An 11,373-nucleotide genomic window follows, 5' to 3' on the forward strand; every position below is an offset into this window, starting at 1 on the left:
CAAAACGTTGATGAGCCTTTGTGTGCAAATAATGTTTGTCTGTGATAAACGCGACTCTTTTAGAAACCATTAAAAACTGCTTTATGAACGTATGCTGAACTCTGTGTTTGCAAAGTTGTTTAGGGAGAAATTAGACTGCACGGATTTCTTCCTGAACAACTTTAATCTGAAAAAACGAAACTAGCGTGACTCCTGCTTCGACCTTCAAGTATAGACCACTACAGTTGAAACCGTGAGCTTCAAGTGCAATTTACAGCGTTTAATTGAGCACGAACTTAAATTTGAGCTTTTCATCCCATTTACCCTTTCTGTTGCTAAAATATTCGTGCAATCAAAAATTTCTTCACGCTCTCCCCTTTCCGTAGGATTTCTTTTATTACTGCATTATACTTTTATTTTATTTATGTATTTATTTGAATGTGTTTATTATTTATTTAGTTTTCTTATTTTTGCCTTGTTATGGGTAAGCAGTGCGTGCACAGTTTAGACCCGCCTCTTTATGGCTTGGACGGGTAACTAGAAGCGGCCTTCCTAGCGATCGCTTCTTCTTGGTGGCCTGACCATTGCCTTGTACAATGGGATAATCACTCCCTTATCCCTAAATAAAAACAAAGTTTCCGTATACCATAGACGCTCCATGAACTGCCCTGGCAGCCTGTTTCCGCTGCTCAGATAATTTCATAATCTAACTGCACGATTACTCCAGGTTTTTTGATACACCCCCCCTGAGTGAGTATCACACAGCTGATAAGTTACTGTGGGATTTATTGACACTCATATCCAGTACTTTGCATTTGCCGATGTTAAACTTAAAATTCCATTTCTTTGTCTATCTGCCTAATTTTTTGCACCTTGTTGAAGTAGCCTACCCTGATTTCTGTCTTTAACCACCCTGCCAACCATTGTATCATCTGTAAAGTCAGACATTAAGCCTGATATACTTGCATCATTATCATTAATAAATATATGAAATAACAATGGGCCCAGCAGTGAACCCTGTGGGACTCCTCCAATGACACGAAGAGCAGTGTCTATTAATAACCACTCCCTGTCTTCTCCCAATCAACCATCTCCTTATCTAGGACAGCAACTTGTTCCTAATGCCATACTGCTTCAAATTGCACAGAACTATTTTATGCGCAACAGTATCAAAAACTTTCCTGAAATCCAAGTATGTGATATCAAAATTATTTGTTGCATTGGATATTATGACTATTATGGATATTATTAAGTAAGCAAGGAAATGGATAGTTCCTTTGTTACTGCATCATAACATGCAATCAGATTGATCAGACAAGATTTCCATTAACAAACGCATGCTGTGTCTGAAGTATAATTGCAGCCTTGTATAGATGATTCTGCTTTACTTCTTTAACCAGTGGTTCCATTACTTTCCTCGGAACAACAGTTAAATTTAGAGGTCTGTAATTACTGGTGTCACCCTTTGATCTTCCTTTTGTGGATTGGGAATATATTTGCATATCTCCAGTTCATAGGGATCTCAAAAAATGAGAGCCCTATGAACTGGAGAAGCAAAAGATGTTGTGTTTCACAGCGGGCGCACACACACACACACACACACAGCACAAACATCGCACGACATTTATTTCGTAGAGTTTTGTAAATGGTCATCATACACCAAAAAGGCGGAGTTGAATTAACATTCTGAAACCGCCTTACATAACACACAACGCATTCCTAACGTCACGCAGGGTTCACGTCTAGGCAAGCGCGTTTTTCATCTTAATTTCGCGCTTTATCATTAAAGTGACACCTCGTGGGTAGCGACGTTGGTAGGATCGCTTTCCTCACCGCACTCGGGGGAACATCTCAGTTCAAGTCCTGTCCATGACGTGAGGAATTTTTATTGGCCTTTTCACAATGCGGTGAGCTTGTTTTTTTTTTTTTTTACAGCGAACAAAATGGGCCACAGAACGCGCAATTTACAGACAATGTACACGGAGAAATACGGCCTTGGTCGCTAATATTCCTAAAACCCAACAACATTATTGTGCTACGAAAAAATGTGACTTTAACCTTTTGCGTTCTTTTCAGCGTTCCTGGTGATGATGGCTTCCGGGACCGCCGCGTACTACCGATATGAGATCGGCATCAAGGTGTGGTTATACGCGCGAGGATGTTCTTGGGTGAAAGAAGAGGACGCGCAAATGGACAAAGAGTTCGACGCCTTCGTATCGTGCAGCGAGACAGACGAGTCCTTCGTGTTGAGAAACGTCATTCGAAGTAAGTAACTCACAGGACGGGCGAAGGGGAGGGGAGTGGCGTGAGAACAGCAACACTCACTCGTGACTGGCAGCGAGTTCGTTGCTGTTTTCATTTCAGCGATCGGGTGGGGTTGAAGTTTTTAAGATTGTTATTGTGTTTGCGAACAAACGTGCGACCTCTGCTCTCTTCCGTAGGACTGGAAAAGGAAGATCCCCCCTTTGTTCTTCATTTCCCCCTCAGGAACAGCGAGTTAGGAGAATTCCACTGCGACAACGTCATAGCGGCAGTAAAGAACAGCAAGAGGACCATCATCTTCTTCTCCAAGTAAGACCATTTTCTTCCGTTCATTTCTTCCTGTTTTCGCGTCCCCGGTGACATTTACGGGGCAGTGAATCGCATCTGCGGCTCATTAGGCGCGACTGTTACAGCGTAAACTCCGAAATAAAACAGCCAAATGCTTGAAAAGCTAAAGGGTGGGCCTAAACTCCAGTTCACATGAATTTTTTTATTATTTATTTATTTATTTATTTTTATAATAATAAACAAATAAATAAATAATAATAATAAAAAAGGAATGCAAGTAGAGTGAGAATGCAGATTATGAATGAAGTAATTGTGTGTCTCTCCCACCCCCTCGCCTGGTGAGTTCCCCCACTGCCCCCGTGGGGAAAAAATTAGGAAGTACACGAACCTGAGACATGAGATCAAGGAGATGTGGCATTTGCAAGAAGTATGGTAGCGGTATGGTACCATCGCAATCATCGTGTCAACAATCGGTATGGTACCAAAGAATCTACGTAGCAGCAATAGGTTTCCCAGAGAACACTTACAAGGAACTCCAGAAAGTCGCAATCCTGAACACCTGTAGGATAGTCACAGATTTTCTCGACCAGCAGTAACAACAGACATAACAACAACCACCCTGTGTGCTTGGTAGCAGTACCCGTCACTGAGTGGAATCCCACAATCGTGGAGAAATAATATAAGAGCAACAACAGCAGTAGTAATAATAATAATAGGAGCAAGTGGCGCCGAGAACTGAACAACAGCGAGAACTCTGCCACCAGAATGATAACTATGATCCAGAAGCACAGGAACCCCCCCCCCCCCCTCACCTTGGAAGAGCTCCAGCAGGCGGCAGCAAGGATTAGAAACAGAAAGTGCCCCGGTACAGACCAGATGGAACCTGAGATTGTCAAGTTCCATCTGGTCTGTACCGGATGGAACCTGAGATTGTCAAGCGCACCCAACCTACTCTGCAACTATAGAAACAATAATAGAAAATACAATATTTCCTGAGGAACTATTCCATGGTCCAGCTTTCCCTAAACCGGACATCTTTTCAAATTTCGTTGTCTTAGGATTCTTGAAGGACGTACACATTATTCCGACGTGAACTTGGTTCTTCGAGATCCAGGGAGCGCGTGTCGAACACTTGAAGCATTTTGGTGGGAAACGAATGACGAACTGTTTTCTCCCCTTAACTTTATTTCCCCTAACTGAATTTGTGCCATTACGACGTAGCAGATATTTTATTAATGTTCTTCTACGTTCCGTCCTGTACGCTACATTCACGTCACGTTTAATTAAATTTAACTCGAAACCTGATTACTTTAGAAGGTACGTTGAAGCCTTGAAGTGAACTCGTGGATTGAGTAAATTTGTTTCATTGCTGCGTGACGTGAAACTAAACGGACACTCAGAATTACCAGAAATCCAACTACGTTCAAAATCACTTATTGGTTTAAAATCACCCATTCTTTATCGCATCGAACTGATCTTGACCCATTCACATTTCCTACTTATTTTTCGGAATTAAACGATATTTATTGAGGCGCGAATGGGCAGCTTTAATAGAATTTGAACATCGCGATGTCGTTAAATCAATTCTTATGATCTTGTTATTGATACCTTTGTGTCTTACTTTCTGCGTTATTGTCAAATGGATGTTTCTTTACAAAATTCACTTTTCGTGAAATTAATTTCTTCTGCGAGTTTTAGTGAATTTTTCGACTCTTATAACGATATTTTCTGGCTATTGAAATAATAAATATCTCTATGTATTTTCGATTTATTTAAATGATAAATACCTCGATATATAAATGCCTATTAATTTTAGTGCAGAAAATGAAATGAAAAAAATTGAATTATCAGGATGCAGATATAATTTAATTTACTTGTACGAAAGGTGTACGAACATGTAATTCTTTAGTAGAATGCCTTTTGTGTACTTTTAGCGCCGTCTGTGGAATGAATGTTGAGACTTCAAATTACGCTTGAATTTCAGCCGATCCTTATTTTCAGGAAAAGTATGTGGAGGAAGGATGTTCCGGAGAGTGGAAGCAGCGGGAATAAATGAGGAAGAGGAAAAGGGGGAAAAAATTTATTTCTCTCAGTTTGTAGCTGAGCTGTTGACCAGTTGAGGCACATGTTCGGATTGGTTTGGAAGAGAGCGGTGGAATTGCAGATTCTGAACCACCTTGTAGATCAGGCTCTGCAATACCATTCCTCTGAGTTCCTCCACATCTTGAAAAATCTGTAGAAAAGATGTGCAGCAGCACTCAACTATAGTATACTCATCCTCTATTTCCAATAATCATTTCAATAATAAACGAATAAAAACACGACATCGTTTTCAACTTTGAAGTTTAACCGTACGTGGAACTGCGCACTACCCAGTTCCACATTTTGGTCCCAGTGGTTGAGCCAGTGCCTATTTGGCAGGTTGCCAATACGCATTTTTTAGAGGTGATAAAACGAGTCAAAGGATCTGCGGAACGAGCAGTGCCGATTTGAACAAACTTGAATGAAAAATTTATTAATCTATTTTCAACAAATTAAAACCGAAGAATGGATTTTACTTTTAAATAAAATTTCGGGATTACCCAAGTCTGTTAATGGTAAGTGTCCAGTTAATGTTTTGTAGTATTTTTTAAACTTGCTTATTATCATCTACACTGGTTCAAAGAAAGCGCATCACCTAGGATTTTCACATTTCTAACCATTTTTCGCGATGTTAGGTTACTTTAATGACACAAATTAATAAAGATATGAATTCTTCCCAAATAGAAATATAAACAAAAGACATTTATTAATAGTTAGTTTTAGTAAACACGACAATTATGGCTGAAATGTTATCAGAATTTCCTTCAGTTTATCATTTTAAATGAAAAACAAAATGAAAAGTTCACCGGGTGCAAACTAATATTTAGTCGAACCGCCTCTGGCCCTGATGACAGCAGCACACCGTCGAGGCATTGGCAACATCAATTTCTGAAGATAATAAACTGATAGTTCGTGGTTCCAAACACCAATTATGGCAGTGGTTTTCAACCTTGTTTTTAAAAACGGCACCCCAAAGTAATCTATTTTATTTTGTGGCACCCTTACTCAATTTTATGCCTATTAGATCCGATTCTCTCCCTCTGTGTGTGTGCGCGTTATATACTTCTCTGTGTATAACGCGCACACACACAGAGGGAGAGAATCGGATCTGTGTGTGTGCGCGTTATATACTTCTCTGTGTGTGTGTGTGTGCGTTTAATATCTAATATTAAAAAAATATATGTTATATGATAGTTATTACAATAATATAATTATAAAAATTAAATCTCATAATACAAATTATATTTATTTATTTATTTATTAAATCCGTTTATTAAAAATAGCGAGTGTTTGCTTTCACCCCTTATGCACAACCGACAGGCTAGAAGGGTGTACAAAATGTAAGAATTACAATTATATACAATACAAGAAGGGTGTACAAAAAGCAAGAATTGCAATTATTTACAGTATTTACAATATAAGAAGAGTGTACAAAAATGCACGAATACAATTATTTACAAAAGTGCGTATATTTACAATATTGTTTATAAAATTCACTCATTGTCAAGATTATAGTTGGAGTAAGCAGTGCGCTTCTGAGATGCTCTTCACTCTCTACTGCTTGCTTGCTTTCGGAGTATTTCACAGGGTGGTCACAGACCAATGAATTGAAAAGGTTCATTGCGTTGTTTGGGAAGAAGTTCTTCAGATAGCACAGGTTGCACAGTACAAAATGCAATGGTAGATAGGGACTGTCATTACTGCGTCCAAGCACGTGGAGTAGAGATAAGTCCTCGAAGACTGGAGGCGTCAATCACACCGGTGAGCATCTGAGAAAGAGGAAGAAGAATATTCCTGGATGCAATGTGAACTCTCCAGGGAGTCATATTTAAGTTGGTGTATAAAACAGCCCTGGAGATGGTGAAAGCATTGCCCGTGACCCTGTTCATCCATCGCATTACCCAGTACTCGACTGCCAGGAATCTGTTTATGTACGACGTCGGGTCAGAAGACCAGATTGGTGATGCATACAATGCGATAGGTTGTAGGCACCGCTGGACGTATCCTCCGACTACATCTACGTTCAGTAACCCCGTCAGCTCTTGTCGAATTGCCCACATCGCCGAGAAAGTCTTCGTTTTCATGGTCGAGAAATGGGTCTGAAAAGTGAGGCCCTCGTCCCAAGTCAAGCCGAGGTCGGTGTGAGACTTCACTTATCTGCACTACGTTGTGATGTCATTTTTGATTCTCTTTTTTGTAAATGTGATTTAGGCTGATTTAGATATGTTTAGCTCCAGACCTATCTGCAGTAGATAGGTTACAGGACGGCGGCTCGCTGATTTATGTTCAGGGTCTTTCGATTTTATATATAATTTGAGGTTATCTGCATTTGATGAGAAATCAGTGTACTTGCGAGGAAAGGTTCAAGGGGCGCGGCGAATAAAAAACCGAACAGGACACTTCCCTGCGGTACTCCCCGCGTTACAACACGCTCCTGTTTGAAGGATTTATGGCTGATGATGAGTTGTCTTGGCGTAAGGATGAGGTTGATAACTTTTGACAGGCTTCCTGTAATGCCAAAGTATTTTTCCAGGATGTAGATGAGGCAGGAATTGAGAGCTTATCATAAGCAGATGAAATATCGCGGAAGATGACGTCCAGCTGAGATTTACTGTTGAGAGCAGGTTCAATTTTAAATAGGGTATTATTTTATGCAGTATATAATAATTTTATTCTTTAATAAAATTATTAAAGTAGACATCAATTATAGATCACCACAAAATTAAAAAGATACCGTACACCTTTTTATAATGAAATAAACATACAAATTTTAAAAAATAATATGTTTATGTAACTTTAACCCAAATTATGTGTCACCCTTGGAATGTTGTTGCGGCACCCCGGTTGAAAACCATTTAATTTTGACTTCCTGAAGTTCACGAAGGATCTTTGGTTTCTTTCTGGCAAATGCACATTCCACACGATGCCAACAGTTCTCTATATGATTCAGGTTAGGTTATGTTAGGTTAAGTCCATTACAACTGTTAGCTGGCCAGAAAACGCCCCGGCCGGACTGTTTTCTGGCCAGCTAACAGTTGTAATGGACCGTTCTGCCAACCATTTTTTCACCTCTAACAAATGTAAACACATTACTGTCGAACCTGTAATGTAGAAATGAAGCAGAAGTGCCTACTTACTTTCCGCCCCCATGACAAGGAGCAGAGTCGTCCTGAAAGATACAATTACTTGGCAGGTTGAAATGGTCTCTAATGGGTGGTAGCAATTTGCCTTTCAATATAGCCAGGTATCCATTGGCAGCCAGACGGAATCTTTTATAAACTGCAGGTGACATACGAAATGCACCTCCATGTCATTTGGGGTTCTGTTAGGGAATTTCACTGTAGTCATTATACAGCCTGGATGGTATTCTTCACCACGTCTTCGGCGGGGGAATCGTTTGTCTCCCATCAGAGCCATGCAGGTTGAATTCCTTCTCATCCGAGAAAATAACTGACTTCCACTGCTCGGGGGGTCCATTTGACATGCTGTTTACACCAAATTAATTTTCAATTTTTCTGTGAGGAGGGGCTTCTTCTTATGATGACAAGTCCATTTTTGAAAAGGCATCTTCTGACTGTTACTGCACTTGCTACCACTCCTGTATGTTCTTCCCATTCTCTTTTCAGCTCAGATGAAGAAGCGTTACGGTTTTTAAGGATAAGTGCTTCAAAACGCGGTCCTGTTTTGGCATAGAGACTCGTTTGGGTCCGGTTCCTTTTTTGCTATCAGCAGAACTTGAGTTTGGAAAGAAATCTACTCACTGTCGACTGATTACAAGACCTTCTATAAGCAATATGACGGGAAGAACATCCTTCCTCACGTAAAGTAACTCTTTCTTCATGGCGTCTACTGCACCTAACCCGCCATCCTGACGCAAGCAAGGAATGATTGCAACTCTTGCAGAGCGTGCTTATATAGCTGAAAGTAAAAGCTGATGCAATATTACGTCATCACCTACGCGTGTCAACCTTATCTGATGCAATCTGTAAGAAATATTGCCATATACTTACGTTATTCGTAAGAATTAGAATTTTAAGGGGTGGTTAACTTTCTTTGAATACCAGTGTATGTTTACATGTCTTATAACGAAAGCAATTTGATGTAACTTTAAGAAGCAGCATCCCCATAGATCAGAGTGACGAGCTAATTTGTCCATACTACGTATGACCCCGGACAAATTAGCCGGTAAAGTGGTAGTAGGTTTGCCATATGCGAGTGCCTGATCCGAATAGAATTGTTTGCAAAGCAAGTGTTACTTCATATAGTGTATACCGTTGTGTCAAAGTATATGAAAGTGTGATTAGCTCGATTCTGTTAAAGTAATAATAAAAAAGATGATCCGTTGGAGCAAAGTGTACTTAGACGAAGGCAACTGTTGTTTTCTGGTAAGTCTTCGAGCACATTTGAAACTAACTTAAGAAGAAATGCTTGTTTTTGTTCCAGCCACTGAACTGTTTTTCTTTTATTTCGAACAGAGATTACTTGGGTTGCGGATGGCGCCTTCACGAGTATCAAACTGCCCACCACCAGGTTCTGGAAGACAAGAAACATCGGCTCATCATAATTAAATACGGAGACCTCCCTCCAGACGAGGACGTCGACGAGTCCTTCAGGATCCACTTAGACACTACAACTTACCTTCGGTGGGAGGAAAAATACTTTTGGGAAAAACTGCGATTTGCCCTCCCCAAGAAAAAGAAAGGGCAAAGAAAGAAGACGAGCCATAACGAAGAAGAAGAAGACAGAGGGCGCTTGTTGTCCTAATATTAGCGGCGTGGGTTCTGCTAGGATTGTGGCGGCGAGCATTTTATACAAGCCATGCGCGCGGAAGTGAGTGTGTTGTGTGGAAGTGAACGCTGCTCGGTCGTTGTGCTCAGGAGGATGCGTTGAATCAGAAGGAAAACTGTGGCGAATGAAAAGTGCCTTTCTAGTCGTTGCAAAACCTGCAGAAAATATATCTTCTTCTGTTCTTTTAATTTCGAAACCTATAACGGACCGGCGCTTGGACGTGTGTTTGTTGTGATGCGGTTTTGAAGTCTTCAAACAGTTTACCGCACCGAGTCTTTTTCACGTGACAAATTTTGAAAAAGGTTCCGCTTGTTTGTATTTCGTGGAGTTTATTTATTTTTATTGTTTTATGAATTTGAGAGAGAGAGAGAGAGAGAGAGAGAGAGAGAGAATATCTTTATTGCAACATTAAAATAAAATGAAGATTGGATAAAATACTGTTTATGTTGCACCTACCCATCACGGGCGCAGGTCAAAGGCTTACACTTTTTGCGAAGTAAATTACAAATTAAATATTTTAAGCGTCTTATATAACGGCAGGCTAAAGAACACGTTACACAGCTAAGAAATGAAAAAGAAAAAAGGAGTTTCCTCATCTCCTGTTAAGATAAAATCCTCACAACAGTAGAGTCCTTACCACACACGCTTGCGTGTCTGAAGAAAAAAAAAAAGAAAAAGAAAAACAGAATGATACGACACAACTAGTCCGACCGTTGTTACGTGGACAACACTTGTTGTAGCTTTTGTTGTGTCAACTTGTTGTGGTCAGATGAAGGTTGAAGACTTCATTTGACAACACTTGGGAAGGGAGAAAACGATCCGCCAGGTATAGCCTAGTATTCCTGGGAAGGGCAGTCTCGGAGTAGTCGGCAAAGCTGGGAGAGGAATTCTCTAGCAGCATGAATAGGGGTGGTTCTGCAATTAGGCCAGCAACCGTGTTCACCGTCGTGACCTCCTTCTGGGAATCAAAAAACTCGGAGTGTCGAGGAATCCTCATTGTATTTGCCAATGCTGTATTTCTGTTTTGGCCATGCATTGGCCTTCTTCTGTATCCAATACGGCGTACAGAAGAAGGTTCTTTGAGAGGCTTTTTGGTAGTCGGAATGGCTGACTCTCGAGACGTACAATAATCCTCACGGCCATCGCGGTGAAAATGGGTGCTGGCCTAATTTCAGAACTATCCATATGGGATTCATGCTGCTGGAGCAGGTGGGGAGACAATGGTTCTGATATATTTCTTAATGATTTCGGGATCTTTAATATTCAGCAGGTTTTTTTTTTTTTTTTGTTCTTCAAAGCAGACTCGAGTCCTGTATTAGTATTAGTATTAGTAACGGCCGCATGGTGCAAGAAAGCCTATGGCTTATGCTGCACCAGCCAAAAAAAAAAAAAAATCCGAACAAAACAATGATAAAAAAAAAAAAAAAAAAATAATAATAATAAATAAATAACTAAATAATAATAATTAATAAATAAAAAAATAAAATAAAAAGGAAATTAAACCTATCATCCTATGTGCTTCCCTTACCCGAAAGTACTATCCAGATGAACTTTGAATTTCCCCAAACTGTCGGCCTCTACCACCCATGAAGGCAACTTATTCCAGTAATTTATAACTCGCTGGCTAAAATAAAACTTCCTGCAGTCCAATCTAAACATTTCCCCCCGTAACTTGAATTTATGTCCCCTAGTTCTAGCATCATTTGTAATCTTGAAAATTTTGTCCTCATTCATTTTACTGATGCCTCTCAGAGCCTTAAACACCTCAATCAAATCTCCTCTAAGGTGTCTAGTTTCCAAACTCTGCAACCCACATATTCGAAGTCTTTCTTCATAAGGACGCCCTTTTGCCGATCTCACCAGGCGAGTTACCCTTCTTTGCACCCTTTCAAGAAGCTCGATGTCTTTCTTCAGGTGCGGTCTCCATACTTGAACACAGTATTCCAAGTGTGGTCTAACATAAGCCTTATATAA

The 11,373-nt window shown here is 40.2% G+C and overlaps 1 protein-coding gene across 1 annotated transcript in view; it reads left to right on the forward strand.

Moving 5' to 3' along the window:
- LOC150090461 (uncharacterized) overlaps nucleotides 1-9,693 on the forward strand; it is a 71,205-nt gene extending 61,512 nt beyond the window's left edge. The window contains exons 5-7 of the mRNA XM_090369142.1: nucleotides 2,056-2,244; nucleotides 2,421-2,550; nucleotides 9,087-9,693. Of these exons, the coding sequence (XP_090225268.1) occupies nucleotides 2,056-2,244; nucleotides 2,421-2,550; nucleotides 9,087-9,375 (608 nt within the window). The 3' untranslated portion in view covers nucleotides 9,376-9,693. The remainder of the gene's footprint in view (nucleotides 1-2,055; nucleotides 2,245-2,420; nucleotides 2,551-9,086) is intronic.
- The last annotated feature ends 1,680 nt before the right edge of the window (nucleotides 9,694-11,373 follow it).

This window comes from Mastigoproctus giganteus, chromosome 2 (genome assembly GCF_048544385.1).
Source record: "Mastigoproctus giganteus isolate SK-2022 chromosome 2, ASM4854438v1, whole genome shotgun sequence".
Classification (NCBI taxonomy): Eukaryota; Metazoa; Arthropoda; class Arachnida; order Uropygi; family Thelyphonidae; genus Mastigoproctus; species Mastigoproctus giganteus.